Here is a 16,535-nt window from a genome sequence, read left to right as displayed (position 1 = left end):
GTACTACCAGCTGTGAGGGCTCTGCTTTTGCTTTGAGCAGTCTGTTTTTATTTTGTCTCGTGATTGTTTTTTTCAAACGAGATCCTCGTCAGTTTGATTTTGTTACCACAAACTTTGTGTGAAGTTCACAGAGGTAAAGAGATTTAAACACCCCAGTTTAAGGAGGCAGGCAGGGGTTGGACCACCTGCACAGGACAGGTGAAGCAGAGAGTGTCCGGGGAGATGTGCAACAGAAGCAGAGGGAACATTTTACAAGATGATAAATGGCAGATTTAGATGATTAAGGATTTGTTGACAAGATTAAAAGACACGTCCGTCAGAGTTCAACAACATTACAGTTTGATTAAATAAAAAAGTTTTTAGACTACACAAGGGTCATTTTCTCCTCTGATCGTAAGCATATTAAACATGTCAAGAAAGAGAGTATAAAGAAAAATAGTAAATGTGTGTCTAATTAAACTCTTCCTGTGAACCTTATATCATCCTTTAATATGTTTGGTGTTACAAACTTGAAGCACAGAAAAGATCAGACATTAATCTAATCAGTTTTCAGCCTTCATTCATATTGAAAAGTTGAAATCTTCCCTGCTAGACCCAAGTGCAGCGTTTAACACCGTTGGCCATAACATTTTATTACAACTATTATTAAATGGAGAGTCCTCTTCACACACTGAGGTTAATTATGAAGCTCCACAGGCTTCTGTGCAAAGACCAGTTTTGTTTACATTATACGTGCTTTAGAAAGCATAGCATACATTTTCACCGCTATAGATATGATACCCACCATTATTGGTTAAACTGCCGGGATGTCTTAGACACATAATGAGCTTTAATTTTCTGCTTCTAAGTTCAGAAAGAACTGAGGTTATTGTAACGGGGCGTAAAAATCTTAGAAACACTGTGGCTAACAAGATCCTTACTCTGGACGGCATCGTCTTGAGCCGCCTGTTGTAGTGATTTGGTACATTATAAGTAAAATTGAAACATACAATCCCATGGCACAACATCAACATTTATTTATATACAAAAATAAAAATGCTTTTTCAGAAAAGAATTGTAACTTCACAATTCATCACCGATTACGTGGGTAGGGTTAGGGATATACAAGCTATAGGTATATTACTACTGACAAAGAAGCAGCACACTGAGTTATCGGCCCAGTACGGTGGCCAGCAGGGCCATTCGGATGTACATGCCATTCTCCGCCTGACGGAAATATGCCGCCCTCGGGTCTGTGTCCACCTCCACACTGAGAGAGAAATAACAAAGAGAAACAGATCATTAGTCCACTTAATCAACACAATAGCAAATAATGTAAGGTGGGTTAAAATAAAATTCAGTTCAAATTTAAGTTAGTTAAAAGAAATCGTACTGAAATTAGACATTGTACACAAAACGTTACATTTCTGCAGCCCATTTAAGGGCTCAAGCAACATTTAAACAACACAGCTGGAACTGATATTGTTGTCAGACATTTGACTGAGCGCGTCTCACCTGATTTCATTGACTCTGGGCAGCGGGTGCATCACCACCATCTTCTGTTTGGCTCCAGTCATGATGTGAGGAGTGAGGACGAACTGACCAAAACACTGAGAGAAACAACAGAGTCACAGTTAAAGATCACAAATACTCTAATCTTATTTTACTGCAAATACTCCGGGATCATCCATTCACATGAGACCTGAGCTGATTGGTTCTGTCTGCACCTATGAATGCTTAGCTAAAGGGTTCCACTTCCATATTTCCCCACACGCTTACATCTGTAGAGGGGTGAGGGAACGCCTTCTTTCTCACATATCTTCTTGTTTTCTTAAGACAATTCTATTTAATAGTTTTGCCTCTAGAAATATTTCATTTGGAAAGAACTTTGTGACGAATAACTGAACAAATCAGCTGCTTTCCACTAAAGATGAACTCCAAATGCAGACAAACCCCAGCTTCACCAGATGGAGTCAGTGGAGTTTGCAGTACAGAATAGTGGATTAGGGAAAATGTCACCATGAGACCAACTGAACGATATCAAAAACGATTACCGGGCCAGCATGAGGCAGGAAGCACCAGGCCTAACTACAGATGCGCTGTGAGTATATGCAAGTATCTGTGTCACAAAATAAAACCCGTCGGTGAAATGAAACTTACGGCTTTGTACTCCTCCTCAGATGCAAACCTCTCCTTCTGGATCCTCGTCATGTAGAGGACGTCGGTGTCAGGCAGAGCCTCCTCGATGCTGTCAAACTCCTCCTGCAAACAAACATGTTTTTTTAAATTAGCAGTTTTTAGTACACATTTGTGAAAACTCCTCTTTGCTGTGTAACCATGTTTAGTCCTCACCTGTTTGATGCCCTTTGAGGCCACGTAGCTGACGATCTCTGCTGGCATGTGGAGGTTTTTGGGAGCCACGTAACGCAGAGTGATGCGGTACTGGGTCAGCAGTTTGGCGAGGGAATGAACCGTTCGGCCATGTTTCAGATCTCCAACCATCGTTATCTGACAGACGCCACAGTTTTAACATGTTTTCATGTAAAGTTTTATTCTGGCTGAAGATTAAATTAAAAAGGAATCATGTCGCTCACCGTCATGCCGTTGACCGTTCCCAGCTCCTCTCTGATGGTGAAGACGTCCAACAGGGCCTGAGTGGGATGCTCCCCGACACCGTCGCCAGCATTGATCAGCGGCTTACGGCACTGATGGGACGCGCTCTGAGAAGGAGGAGTCACGTGCATAAGATATTAAAAACTCATCTTCAAACTAAACAAGCATCAAAAAACACACAACAGGGTGCTGCTGCAGTTACTTTTATGACCAATTAGTCTTTATTTTCTGTTACGTAAAGAAAACTTTTAATAAAAAAAAAGTATCCATCTAAAATCCACCTCTACTGCTCCAGGTGTTGGGTGACGCAGCACGAGGACGTCAGCGTAGCCACTCATGATCTGGACAGAGTCCGCCAGCGATTCTCCCTTCAGCGAGGAGGAAGTGGCCTCGCTGGAATGGACGACGGAGCCGCCCAAACGCTGCATGGCCGCTGCGAAGGAACTGCTGGTGCGAGTGCTGACCTCATAGAATATGGAGGCCATTACTTTACCCTGAACAGGAAGGCATGAGGAATGAGGGATTACTTTAAGGTACCTCATCATTCTATAACTTTGGTCATGTTTGATACGAACATCCACCATTGTAACAGCACATAACTGAAATTAGTGAATAGTGCAGTAACATGAGGCACGTTTAGGAGATACCTTGAGTATTTCCAGGCTTCGTTCCTTCTGAACCATCAAACGTAAAGTGTGAGCAACATTGAACAGGTGTGAGATCTGAAACAAACGAAGGACACAAAAATAAGCTTTTGTTCAGACCCGAGATCTTGTTTTAAACCTGTCAGCATTCCCAGAGTGTGTTTCATCTTCTTCGGCGTACCTGCTCCTTGCTGAACTGTCTGACAGACAAGATGTGCTGTCCCACCAGTGGGTGAAGCAGAGGAGACATCTGCAGGTGTGACACCTGACCAGGAGGCACCTGTCCTGACCCAGACTGTGGGGACAGCAGCCTGGACAGTGGGGGAGGATGGCTGTACCCGTCAACAGCAGCGGCTGGTGGGAGCATGACCATCTCTGTGGGGATAAGAGTCGCAGTGTATCAATGACTGGAACACAGCAAAGGTGTTTCACTGAGAATCAGCAGGAGAACATCAAACAACTTTAATTAAACTTGTTTTTATACGGCAATGAACAGTTTTGACATACTTGATTAATGGACATACCAGCTGAACATGTGAAATGATATGATAACATCTGCTTCATTTTTTAACCCCTCTTTCAACTTATTGATACCTTTTGCCTAAAGAAGGCTTTAAAAATCCCCTGTTAAGGCCAGTGTGGCGAGAATAAGGCACGGCGGGACCACGGAGTATCATTCGGCGCCATCTTTATTTACATCTCACCACAACCCACCCAAACCCCTGAGTCCCCGTGTTTTTAACTAGGCGGGCGTGATTAAGGATGCCGTGCAGGTACGTCCGCCCTCCCTGCACGGCACCGCAGACCACACCCCACCACAGCCAGGCAGGCTGATAATACACTGGTAGAAACATTGGGAGAAACCCTCGAGGTAAAACAAAAAAAACTGCTGTTCCAAAGCATTCTGGGAGCTGTAATACCTGGTGGCAGGCCGGGATCAGAGGCACGGTGGATGCGGGGCGGCAGCAGGTAGCGGCTTTCTCCACCAATGCGTCGTGGGCTCGCAGCTCGAGTCCGCACTCCATCCCGGGGTGGAGTTGGACGCCGACGCTCAGGAGTCTGATGGAGCAGAATTAATGTAAACAAAACACATGAAGTAATCCCCACATAGAGGAGTTCAAGAAACACTCAAAACAGTTCTAAGTACAGGCTTTAAATGTTTTTGTTTGTAATTAAACTCTGTTAGCTGTACGTTCACCAAATTCTGTGAACTTTTTAGATGTCATCTACGCTCATAAGAAAGAAGACCGGGGATATAAGCACCGGAAAAGAGCTTCCTCCAAACGGTGGCGTCTAAGACCTCTTTCTTAGAAATAAAGTGAGGAGCTGCTTTTCCTCCACATTTCAAAAGGAACAAGTTGATACCTGCTGTTTGCCTCCTACCAGACATTTCAGGCATGGAAGAAACACCAACTTTAATCACTGATCTGAACCTCTCGATTTTGCTTGCTGTGTCTTTTACAGCATTTTAAACTAATTACATCTAAGAAGTTCTTTTATTCAATTTGTTGAATGAAATTCTAGTGTTTTCTTTCAGTTACGTTTACTTAGCATCAACTAGCCGATATCTGCTGCTGTGTGCACGTTCTTCATGGCTATGGCTGCTAAAGAAGTGTGTTAGTGTTGGCAGATAACTTCACTCTCTTCTTAAATCTGGTCAATTTTGGCTCCAAAAATAATCATGGCGGTGGCCAAAACACCAATGTGATGTAATATTATTGTAGAGTCTTTATCTTACAACAGAAAGCATGGAAGGCAGCTGCATTATTACCGCATTCACTTTTATTACCATTGGAGTTTCTTTGACAGGTTCTGGAGGATGGGTGGAAGAAGTGGGCCAAGTCTTCACATCCTCACCGTAACCTGGAGGCACGAGCACCTGAAGGAGACAGGACACGTACTTTATTAGATCAACTACATTTATTCTCTTTGTTTTCTTGTTCAAAAGCAAAACGCACGAATGCTGACCTGGCCGTCGATGTAGGCCACCTCTCCTCGCAGGACCACACGGCGGACTTTACCTTTCACCTTCATACCTTCGAAAGGAGTCCACTTAGACTTAGTGAACTGCATGGCCTGAGGAATAACCCACTCCTGCTCCAGGTCCACCTGAAAGACACGTAATTGATAAATAATTAGGAACATATTTCATCAGAGTACGGATAGGCTGCTAATTACTGCATCAAAATAATGTCTCCTTAAAATGAATTCCCTTTAATTGTGTTTGTCTGTGTACCTCCACGTAGGTGTTTTCCTGAACGGGCAGGTTGAAGATCCTGCGTGGATTGTCATAAAGACGTCTGGTAATATCATCCAGAGTCAGACGTCCATCACTGACGGCGGTGAGCAGCAGAGGCAGCATTGTTTCCAGACCGGGGTAACCAGGAGGAGGACGCTCACTGTTCTTCTCGTCTACAGAGTGAGGAGCTAGCAAAACAAAACAAAAACCGTACAGTTCAGGAAGGTCAAAGACAAGTCTGTCTGCATGATCGGTGACAGAAAATGAATGCTCTCTGACCGTGGTCTGTAGCAAAGCAGTCGATAATGTCCAGATTTTCCCAGAGTGTCTCCATGTCCTCGCGTGTTCCCAGCATGGGTCGAACCTGCGCTCGACCGTCGCCGATCTGCGCCACATTATCCTCACACAGGAAGAGGTGGTGAGGGGCGACCTCGCATGTGACCTGGATGCCCTTCTGCTTTGCAGCTCGGATTACCAGGATCTGAAAACCATTAAGAAGTATTAAAACTGTAGGAAAGAATCCAAAAAATTAAGATAAGATGCACTTTAACAGCCAAAGCAATCGATAATAAAACAGACTAAAAGTAAAATACCTCAATAATCCACTGAAATAGTTTAAAATAAAGTAAAAGTTGCATAAAATTAACAACAATAAGAAACAGCTCTTTACCTCCTCTTTCTTGGCCACGTGACAGATGTGGACTGGCCGCTGGTACAGCTGGGCCACCATGAGGATCGCCGCCACCGTCTGCTTCTCAGCGTGAGCCACGATGGGCATCTGCTTGGGCCATTTCTCAAAGTGCTTTAAACAGATCCACACGGTTAGGGCTGAAGCATCTCTAATGGCCTTCCAGCAACACTTAAAATCCAGCCTACCTCCATCCACAGGGAGACGTTGTCCATCTTGAGGGTGGAGTATGTGTCATTCAGGTACATCTTCAGACCGGCGGTCTGGCTGGCGATGGGCGGCAGGACAGCAGCGTTGTCCGTGGCAGCGCCCACATACAGGGCGTAGTCGCAGCGGCTGCCTGCTTTGGCTAACTGGTGACACAATATAACAGGAGTCAATGTCATATCGCTTCAAATTTTACTGAATACTGAAGTACTCATTTCTAATCTTGTCCATTCTGGTCACTGCCAACAAAAATCTTAACATTTCTGCATTAACAGGATCAGCCAACAGATTAAAAAGTGAATACAATTTAAAAACGTGGGTTTACCTTCTGCACCAGAGCCAGATTATTAGCATCAGTGATGGCGGGGGAAGTGTTGGGCATCGCACACACCAGGGTCACTCCTCCTGCCAGAGCAGCTGCTGTGCCTGAGGAGAAGTCCTCCTTATGGGTGGCGCCAGGCTCCCGTAGGTGAACGTGGACATCGATCAGACCTGTGATTCAATCAAAAACCAAAATACTTCACCCGGTATCTTTGTACTAGTTTGTCTGCATAGCTCGACTTCAAATATTTAGAAAAAAACAGTACTATGTGAAAAAGAATTAAAATGAGAAGCTGAACCATTAGTGCAAGTAATTAGTAAAGCTTTTAGTAGGATGAAGTATTTACTGTTTAAAGAACCTCAGTCTTTGAACAACTTTGCTTTAAAGACTCAAGAATTCCTGTTTCAGAAACAAACATCTAACATTACATTAGTGTTGTTGTTGCCGTTTACGACCACTCACCGGGCAGACGGACGAGTGTCTGGGATGCCATGCTGTCAACATGAGTTTTCACTGGTGGAGTCCTTCCAATCTGACGAAGAGCCTGCAAACGAGTCACCCTTTATTAATCATGTTCCCATAGAACCACATCACACAAACATCCTAACAAAACAAAAAACAAACAACAAAAAAAAAAAAAACAGATCGCGTACCTGAACAAAGAGCTTGGTGCACTTGATATCGATGATGAGCGGGACAGAGTAGTCGATAGCCATACGCCTGGTCCTGTAGCCTTTGGTGACAAAGGAGGAGAGCCTTCGACCTCCACTGTTCCTCATGGAGAGGTTAATGACAAGGTCGAAGTGGTTCTCCTCCAGGTAGTTCATGATGCTGCGCTGCTTCTCTTTGGTGGCACATTCATCGCTGTCGTACTCCTCAAACGGCCAATCGATTGCAGTCACCTGTACAAGGAGACAAAACAAACTTAAAGACAATATCTTAAAGAGTCTTAAAGTTTCTATCCTGATTTCATCCTGTCATAGATTAATAACACTATATTTTAAGTATTAAAGTACTTAAGTGAACGCCACAATTATGAACAATGACATTTCTAAATACATTTCTGCTGTTTTTCAAAAGCTCTAGCAAAATAAAACATTTTTACAGCTACATTGTATCCATGTATAAGTGCTGCTCATCTGGAATCTTTGGTTTAATGTGCAATTCAAGAGGAATGATAAAGATGTAAAGGGTTACCAGGATTAAAGCATTTAAAAACAAATACATATAAACACGACCATATTCATGAGTCACTCACAGATGTGCCACTGCAAAATAAGTCGATTTTGATTTAAATAAAGTTTGTTACTCCAAAAAAACGAAGCCTGTGTTAAAAGAATTACCTTGACTCCATGCTCTGTGTAGAAGTCAGCCGTGCCCATGCTGGCATACAGGTCATATCCCAAAGACTCCAGGGCCTGCACGGTGGGCAGCAGCTCACTCTTGTTCTGCAAACACAAGTCAATGCAAATAGTTTGGATAAACAATAAAATCATAACATCAGTGCTGAAAGCTGGAAAAATCTATTTCGTTTACTATGCTTCACACAACCGGAACACTCTGCAGCTGCTCCTTAAAATCAGATCACTCTTAAACTTCTTAAATCTATTGTGGTAGACAGACAGTTTCAGTTTCAGCTCATCTTATCTGACATCGATGGCCTTTTCATACAGTTCCATTTGCTGTTTTTTTAACCCAGCATTCATATCTTTAGACTTCCCTGAACCACGGTCACCCCTTATAGTTTTTATATATTCAGGCAAACAGATCATAATATTTCAACGCCGCAGAAAAAAAATGTGGTTCGATGATTTTTATTCCATTTGTGTTGCTGAGATGGTTTTGATCGAGTTTAACTACATCTGGTCTCATGGTGATAATATTTACAGTTATCAGCTGTTGGTGGAATCATCAACAGCTGCTGCAAAAACAAATAATCAAGGTTTGTTGCTTTTCTCGTTAGGAAAGTAGCAGATGCATAAAATCTGTTGTTTATTCCCATGTGACTGATCAGCCACAAAAACATCTGCACCTTTAATGTGCCACTAAAATGCATCATTCGTACTTCCAGCTGCATCACTTGTGAGCTGAACTCACTGTTCACATCTGGATCCCTATCTGTTGTGTTTTTGTCAGTCGAAACCTTTAAGTACCTTATAGCTGCCGATGGAGAGCAGGATGTTCTTCTTGGGGATCTTGAAGCCTGTGGAGAGCATGGCTTTGAGGTAAGCCTCGTACCGGTTCTCCCCAAAACAGGCTACTTCTCCAGTGCTGGTCATCTCCACCCCGAGCACCACATCAGCTCCGGCCAGCCGAGAGAAAGAAAACTGAGGGACCTGGAGGACATTGAAGCAATCCGTGATGCTCAGTCAGATGAGAAGACAAAAGTGATTTAACATGAAGGGAAATATTTATGATTGCTTCCACACTGCTTACCTTGACTCCCACAATCCCTTTCCCTTTCATCAGGCCCACTGGCTCCACGTCCTCCCCCATAATGTACTGGGTAGCCAGAGCCACCAAGTCCACTCCCAGCGTCTTGGACACAAAGGGGAAGGAGCGAGAAACTCGGACGTTGCACTCGATCACTTTGAGCTGGTCATCCTGAGAGAAAAACACAGCGGTGAATGAATGCTCTGACCAGTGTTGATAGAAGACATAACTGTCCTTTGCATTATTGACACAGCTTAATTTTCACAACTTAATGAGGACTTTCAGGGTCTGTACTTTACAATGTAAACACCTTAAAGTAACGGACAAACAATGCCATCTGTGGTGGCTGTAAACGGGAAGAAACATATCTGTAGCTTGTTTTCCCAAATCTACAGCAAAAGCATCACATTTACTTTTATTTTTCATGGAGGTAACTTGTTAGTTTGCTTGCTCTGCATGAAGATGACATAACTCTTATATGAACGACTGGCACCAAGCTCAGCTTCTCTCAAAAACTAACACTGCATTAATCTTTGCTTTCCTGGTGTCCTTGGTACTCGCTCTAACGCAGCGGTCCCCAACCCCCGGGCCTCGGACCGGTACGCGAGTCGTTTGGTACCGGGCCGCGAGAGTTGAGGCTCAGGTGTGAAATGTATAGTTTTCAGGGTTTTTAATCAGTTTTCAGCGTTATTTTGTTATCGTTTTTATCGTTAACTCTGTTTTCCTGGGTCTTTTCATGTGTGTTATGAATAAATCTTTTTTTGGTACCGGTACTAGTTTTATTTTGTTGTATTTATCTGTGACACCTTAAAGGCCGGTCCGTGAAAATATTGTCGGTCATATTGCGTGGCGCAAAAAAGGTTGGGGACCGCTGCTCTGACGCATAGTTTGTTTTTTTAAATGACCCCAGCTGCCTTTTAAAAGCTTCAGGAGCACAACAATGAGGTCACCTGAAAAAAAAAAAAAAAATCCATGTAGCACTTGTATATTTCTGTTACACCAGAAAATAACCCCCAAACATTTCTAGGTTTTTATTAAAACCCCTGGAGGGTCCTAGAAAAATGCATACACTATTGGGCTTAGAGCCACAAATCGACCACGCCCAAAAAAGTGCTATAAAAAATTTATATATTAATATTTTATTCCACTTTAAATTAGCCAATCTTTTAGACCTACTTCTCCTTGAAATATTCATGTCAAGTTTTAATTACATTTCGCGGATTTTAACCCTTTATATCCCGGTTTCGTCACATGAGCGCACTGCTTTTTTTGCCCCAAAAAACATAAAACTTGAATATTTTCCAAAAAAAACATTTGAGGTAATATTCAATTGTTATTATAATTAGGCCTTTAGATGGACTAAAGATTGGCACCAACATTCATTTCGATCGCCTTTTATTTTTTTTTTTCCCAGGACCAGAAAATGGTCTCCAGGCGGCAAATGCTCCTCCTCTAGGCCGAAATAAGTGCATCGTGCCGGGGTAAGTCGCGACGATTACCGGGGCACGATCACCGGGGACCCGTTTTTCCAGCACACACGCCCGATACCACGTGACAACAAATACGTCATTTCCTGTTGACTAAAAAAAAAAAAAAAAAAAAAAGCACCCTCTCACGGTCCTAGGGACCAAAAAATTGTCCCGCCCGATCAGCGGGCGAAGCCGCTGCTGCACGCCGGAAATGAGGCTTCATTTCCCGCAGGTCTATCTAAGCAGCCCGCTGTTTTCCAGCCCGGGGTCAAATGTGGAGCAAGGGCGCCACCCGGTGGACAAATAAAAAAATTACAACTCTAAGGCCCGTCCTGCAAAATGAAAATGAACGCTAAACATCAACGATCCCTTTGACCGTAATTAATTTGCAGTGAAAAATAGCGTTTATAATGGGTTTCAATGGGGCACAAATCGACCACTAAGCACAATAGTGTAAGTTTGTCTGTAGCTTAGCCACTGAAGCTAATTGAAGGAAGTCAGACTTGAATTTTGAAATAAAATCATATCAAACTTTTTTTTTGGAGAATTTGGCTATAGTCCATTCAACACTGTGCAAATGGCATGTAATCAAAATTTGAAAATAGCCACAAATTGACCCAAGACCCTCCAGGGGTTTTAAGTACACGCAATATTTTCACTCTCACATTTTACTCTGTACTGGAAGACTTGTTCATTTTCAAGATTCATTCATCCATCCATTTTCTTCCACTTTATCCGGAGCCGGGTCGCGGGGGCAGCAGCCCAAGCAGAGAAGCCCAGACCTCTCTCTCCCCAGCCACCTCCTCCAGCTTATCCGGGGGAACACCAAGGCGTTCCCAGGCCAGCCGAGAGATATAATCTCTCCAGCGTGTCCTGGATCTGCCCGGAAAACCTCGCCCAGGAGGTATCCAGGGGGCATCCTTGTCAGTTGCCCGAACCACCTCATCTGGCTCCTTTCGATGTGGAGGAGCAGCAGCTCTTCAAGATTCTCTCAAATAATTTTTCACCATATAAACTAAGGTTTTTTTTATTTAGGCGTCATAGTTCTGAAGAGAGATATGTGTTTTTTAATAGGTGGACATTTCTGCCAGCAGGTTGGGGATTAAAAAGGTCGATCATGCTTGGCTAATTTGAGCAACTGTGCCAACTTTACAAAACTATACGTTTTTATACCACAACTCCCCGTTCAGCCTTAAATGCCAGAAGAAGAAGACTAGTCTCCCTAAATCTGACTCTGTTTATTACCGGAATCTGGAAAATACTGTAAGAAAGCTACATAAAGTATCAGCATTGAGTAACAATTTAAATTCACGTCCTCAGCAACAGCATTTAACAGTATTTCCATGTACTTCTTACCTTTGCAATTAACTGCAGGTTAAACGGCCCGGTGACTTGCAGCTCCTGACCGATGGCGTGAACGATCTGCATGATCCTCTCTATGGTTTTCTGATTGAGGTCCTGAGGCGGTGTCACCAAGGTGGCGTCACCAGAGTGAACTCCAGCGTTCTCCACGTGTTCAGAAATCGCAATGCCCATCACTACACCGTCACATGCGACAGCGTCCACGTCTATCTCCTGCGAAATTTATAAACAGTACAGCCTCAACTCAACTTGATAATAATCAATAATTCTGCTGTAATTATCGGGTCTTTAACTACCTTAGCCTCCTGAATGAATTTAGAGATGACCACAGGGTGTTCCTTGGACACTGCTACAGCGTTACTCAGGTATTTCTCGAGGTCGCTGTCACTGTAGGCGACGTTCATGGCCGCTCCGCTCAGAACATACGAGGGGCGAACGAGGCAGGGATAACCGACCGTCTCGCAAAACTTCACAGCAGACTAGAGCAAAGAAGAAACGTAAACGTCATCGAAGCTGGCTTTGCAACTATTTTTCTTAGTGTTGTATGTACAATAGTAAATAACAGTAAATATAATTTACTAGCATATTAAGGCAACATTTGAGGGTTAAACATCTTTAACTTTACAGACCGAGACATCGGTGACATAAAACGAGCTCATCGTCAGTCTGCTGTACCTCAGTGTCTGAGAGCTCCTTCCACTGCGGCTGGCTGATGCCGATGGTGTCCAGCATTCGGGAGAACTTGAACCGGTTCTCAGCGCTGTCGATGAACTCGGGCGAAGTCCCCAAGATGTGGCACTGCTGGCGGTGCAACGACATGGCAATGTTGTTGGGAAGCTGGCCTCCCATAGACAGGATCACTCCCTCTGGGTTTTCCCTTTCATAGATGTCCATCACCACCTGAAAGATGCATAGAAATACTCATCTCTAACCACGAAACACTGCAGATTAATACGTGTACAAGGAAATTAATAACAGTGTTAGAAAGTTTGAGGGGATGACTTGCAACAAAGAGCCCAGAGGCTACTTTCACCCAAAATGTGAGACTTGAATCAAGTCACATTCACCACAATCACACTTTCCCGTATCAGCTAAAACTTACCTCAAAGGAGATCTCATCGAAGTAGAGGCGGTCGCACATGTCGTAGTCTGTGCTGACTGTCTCGGGGTTGTAGTTCACCATGATGGTCTTATAGCCCATCTGCAAATGGTTTGATGCTTATTTCGTAACATTTGGATTACTGGCTCTGGGGTGTAATAATAAGTGTAATAATCAACACAATAAATGACAAAAAAAGATCTAAATTTGTATGTTTTTTCATAAATAAGTAAATTAATCCTCTCAAGCTAAAAAAAAAAAAAAAAGTTTAGTAAAGGAAATAAAGAGATGAACTGAACATGGAGGCGGTTCTTCCTGCTCCCTGGATTCAATTTCAGTGAGGTAAAAGACTAACTCAGTCATAAAGAGAGCATCCGGTATTAAAGTCTCACGTAGGCCTTACCTTCCTGAGCTCGGTGATGCACCCAACAGCGCACCAATCAAACTCCACGCTGCTGCCGATGCGGTACACGCCCGAGCCGATCACCATGACGTGCTGATCGTTGAAGCTCAGGTCGTCCTCTGTGCCGTGGTAGGTCAGGTACAGGTAGTTTGTGTAAGCCGGCCATTCAGCCGCCACTGTGTCAATCTGCTTCACCACTGGCAGGATGGACCAATCGTGACGCAGCTTTCTGACGGCCAGCTCTGTGCTGTTAGAGGGAAACGTGGATTCAGTGATAGAGGACAAACCAAGGAAGTTTGGATTCTTTAATAGCACTTTATCTAAAATAACATTTCATGCTGATAATACCCTAATCACAGAGAAAGTTACCATTAAGTTAAAATAAGACAGTGATTATTTCCTTTCCTACCCACCTCTGTACAGCCAGTGCTATCTGCTTGTCTGAGAAGCCCAGCTGCTTGGCCTTAAGCATCACCTCTGGAGGCATGGAGCTCTCATCCTGGACGGAAGGAAATTAATCCAGCATCTTAATCCATTTCGAACAGCTCTTAGTTTTTTCACGTTATGTCTTATCGGCCTTACCTGATTGTAGGTCTCCAGCAGCAGCTCGTGGTCGGCGATGTTTTTCATCTTGTGCAGGAACCAGCGGTCGATTTTGGTCAGCTCATACAGCTTTTCCACAGTGTAGCCAGCTTTGAATGCTGCCGCCAGCACAAAGATACGCTTATCTGTAGGAGTCTGCAACTCCTGGTAAGCAGAGGGAGCACAACATACTAACTGTGAAGTAAAGTGCTGCTAGTTATTTGCCAGCCATGAGCATCAGCTCAGACATTTGGGCTTATTTTCTCAAAATAAATAAATAAAAATAAATCAGCCACACACATAGTAGCAGAACATGATTAACAGCATGCAATGAAACATTCCTCAAAAAACCCAGAAGCAGGAAGCATTACAGTAGTAGATCGCTCAGGGGAGATCTGGCACCATCTACTGGTCCCGTTAAGACAGAACAATACAGTTTTGACCTTTTAAAATGTCCTTATCACAATCATTTATAGGGTCACCATCCTAATAGAGGCGTAGTAAAACAGATCAACATGCTTTAATGTGCAGCACCATCACTCATCCTTAAAAGTCGATGGCATTGCATAGCAAAAGCACTAATGTTGTGTTCTGACCAAATATGAAGCAAATCATTGCATGTTTGGCTGAAAATGGTTAAAAATCTTTCAACCTGGGATAAAGTATTTGCTGACACTGTGCACTGAACAGGTCGTGCAGCAGCAAGGCATTTTTTAACCAGTACAACCATTTAACCTGGACTTCAGCTATGGGAGGTTACCTTTTCAGAGACAGGCTTGATGGTGTGGTCAAAGCCAACACAGTTCTCATCCACCATCCTCAGAGCTTTCTGGAAGGCTTCCTCAAAGCTACGACCAATAGCCATCACCTCCCCTGTCGAGGAAAAGGTTCAAGCACTGAGCACAATATCCATAATAAGCACCTGACTTACTGGCTTCTCTGCCCGCACTGGTAAAGGTTAACTTTATAATCAAACTGTGAAATAAAGCAGTAGAGTAAAACTTTAATGCCCTCATGGAGAAATCTGCTGTGATAGCAGTGCAGAAAAAATGAATAAATAAGAATAAAAAAGAAAGAAAAAACATAGTAGGTGCAAAAAATGACCATGTGAATTTATTGTTAGCTTTACTGAGACCAAACTAAGTATTTTTAAAATGCTCTGGAATACTAACAGTACTAAATCTACTACCTATTTACAATTTGTTACAACATATTTTTGTTCCAAGCTCGCTTTTGCCTCTTACCAACACTCTTCATGGAGCTGCCTATCTTGGTGGAAACCCTGAGGAACTTGCTGAGATCCCAGCGAGGCACCTTCACCACACAGTAATCCAAACTCGGCTCAAAGTTTGCCGTCGTTGAGTTTGTCACTGAGTTTCTGGACAAAAATACAGACGCAGTGCAAATATTTTTCATTGGTGAATCACTTAATTTAAAGGCGCTTTACAGTTAAGACATTTATGCCAAAAAATAAAAAAACTACAATGCTTATGCTGCAACTGCTCAAAGCAGCTTTGTCAAAACAATAACTTCAAATTAACCAAACTGCCAGCTGTGCAGGTGATGAATATCATCTTGTTTCCAAATTTCTTTGCTGATGAAAAATTGTGAGCACGTTTATACTAAAAAAAATGATTGAATTTCAATGATCAGATGTCTTTAAGTGTAATGATTGACTAGCTACATGTTTCCTGGGTCTGTGTGACACTGTGGGGTCCACATGCAGTGAAGGCAGAGAGTCTGTGCTGCCTTACTTTACAGGCATCTATGCATCACAATTATTTTTTGGTCGTTTAATATACAAAAATTGATTTTAAGCTTGAATACTTTAAACCCCACTTTTAAAAAATGTTCAGTTTGGCAGAATACTGGAACGTCTTTGTTGGATGTCATCATTCTGTAAAAGCAGCGATGCCCCTGTTAGTTCATTATCCGCCGTTCTTAAGCTGAGAGACGTACTTGAGCTGTGGCAGCGGGATCCCCAGACCAAGTTTAGCTGCTACGTAGGCCAAAGGATAACCAGTCGCTTTACTGGCCAGAGCAGAGCTCCGTGACAGGCGGGCATTCACCTCAATGATGTAGTACTGCAACACATTATACATAGAAGATACAATTCAATCACAGACATTACGGGAATTAGACCAGGAGCAGGAATACCAGCTCCCCATGCACACAAGACCTGTTTAAAGGCCTGTTCTGATACATAAAGCCTATTCATACAAATCTATTCCTGGTTTGTATGAAATGAACTTGGTCACATTGATACCTAAAACAATTTTCTTTTAAAACTTATTGAACTAGGATTTACATAGCAAAGACTTTTTACAACCTTGTTATGGAGCCAAAACAGTAAATGTAAGCCGTTGACATACCTGGCTGTTACATTATCTGCAGATCCAGCCGCACACTCTGTACATCCTATAGCCATATAAACTGTATATACTTCAAGTCATGTTACCACCCATGCTTATTTCAATATACCTACACTTTCTGTA

At 43.0% G+C, this 16,535-nt stretch overlaps 1 protein-coding gene across 2 annotated transcripts in view; it reads right to left on the bottom strand.

The window, feature by feature from the left end:
• Window positions 1-996: 996 nt before the first annotated feature.
• LOC146652643 (multifunctional protein CAD-like) overlaps window positions 997-16,535 on the bottom strand; it is a 29,583-nt gene continuing 14,044 nt past the window's right edge. The window contains exons 14-44 of one of the 2 annotated variants that reach the window (XM_085383265.1): window positions 16,000-16,124; window positions 15,285-15,418; window positions 14,801-14,913; window positions 14,041-14,205; window positions 13,872-13,957; window positions 13,459-13,705; window positions 13,059-13,157; window positions 12,632-12,856; window positions 12,253-12,435; window positions 11,951-12,169; window positions 9,129-9,296; window positions 8,846-9,028; window positions 8,036-8,140; window positions 7,346-7,594; window positions 7,155-7,236; window positions 6,696-6,862; window positions 6,352-6,516; window positions 6,146-6,277; window positions 5,755-5,956; window positions 5,473-5,663; window positions 5,205-5,345; window positions 5,026-5,115; window positions 4,157-4,295; window positions 3,418-3,611; window positions 3,240-3,314; window positions 2,874-3,086; window positions 2,574-2,699; window positions 2,332-2,487; window positions 2,140-2,241; window positions 1,495-1,589; window positions 997-1,249 (exon numbers count right to left, since the gene is read on the bottom strand). In XM_085383265.1, the coding sequence (XP_085239391.1) occupies window positions 1,150-1,249; window positions 1,495-1,589; window positions 2,140-2,241; window positions 2,332-2,487; window positions 2,574-2,699; window positions 2,874-3,086; window positions 3,240-3,314; window positions 3,418-3,611; window positions 4,157-4,295; window positions 5,026-5,115; window positions 5,205-5,345; window positions 5,473-5,663; window positions 5,755-5,956; window positions 6,146-6,277; window positions 6,352-6,516; window positions 6,696-6,862; window positions 7,155-7,236; window positions 7,346-7,594; window positions 8,036-8,140; window positions 8,846-9,028; window positions 9,129-9,296; window positions 11,951-12,169; window positions 12,253-12,435; window positions 12,632-12,856; window positions 13,059-13,157; window positions 13,459-13,705; window positions 13,872-13,957; window positions 14,041-14,205; window positions 14,801-14,913; window positions 15,285-15,418; window positions 16,000-16,124 (4,671 nt within the window). In that variant the 3' untranslated portion in view covers window positions 997-1,149. The remainder of the gene's footprint in view (window positions 1,250-1,494; window positions 1,590-2,139; window positions 2,242-2,331; window positions 2,488-2,573; window positions 2,700-2,873; window positions 3,087-3,239; window positions 3,315-3,417; window positions 3,612-4,156; window positions 4,296-5,025; window positions 5,116-5,204; window positions 5,346-5,472; window positions 5,664-5,754; window positions 5,957-6,145; window positions 6,278-6,351; window positions 6,517-6,695; window positions 6,863-7,154; window positions 7,237-7,345; window positions 7,595-8,035; window positions 8,141-8,845; window positions 9,029-9,128; window positions 9,297-11,950; window positions 12,170-12,252; window positions 12,436-12,631; window positions 12,857-13,058; window positions 13,158-13,458; window positions 13,706-13,871; window positions 13,958-14,040; window positions 14,206-14,800; window positions 14,914-15,284; window positions 15,419-15,999; window positions 16,125-16,535) is intronic. The other variant, XM_085383266.1, reaches the window with a different exon arrangement.

This window comes from Rhamphochromis longiceps, linkage group LG15, assembly GCF_057381845.1.
Source record: "Rhamphochromis longiceps isolate RC_006_pf linkage group LG15, R_longiceps_female_GT1.1, whole genome shotgun sequence".
NCBI classification, from domain to species: Eukaryota; Metazoa; Chordata; class Actinopteri; order Cichliformes; family Cichlidae; genus Rhamphochromis; species Rhamphochromis longiceps.
This window is presented reverse-complemented; position numbering and strand designations above follow the sequence as displayed.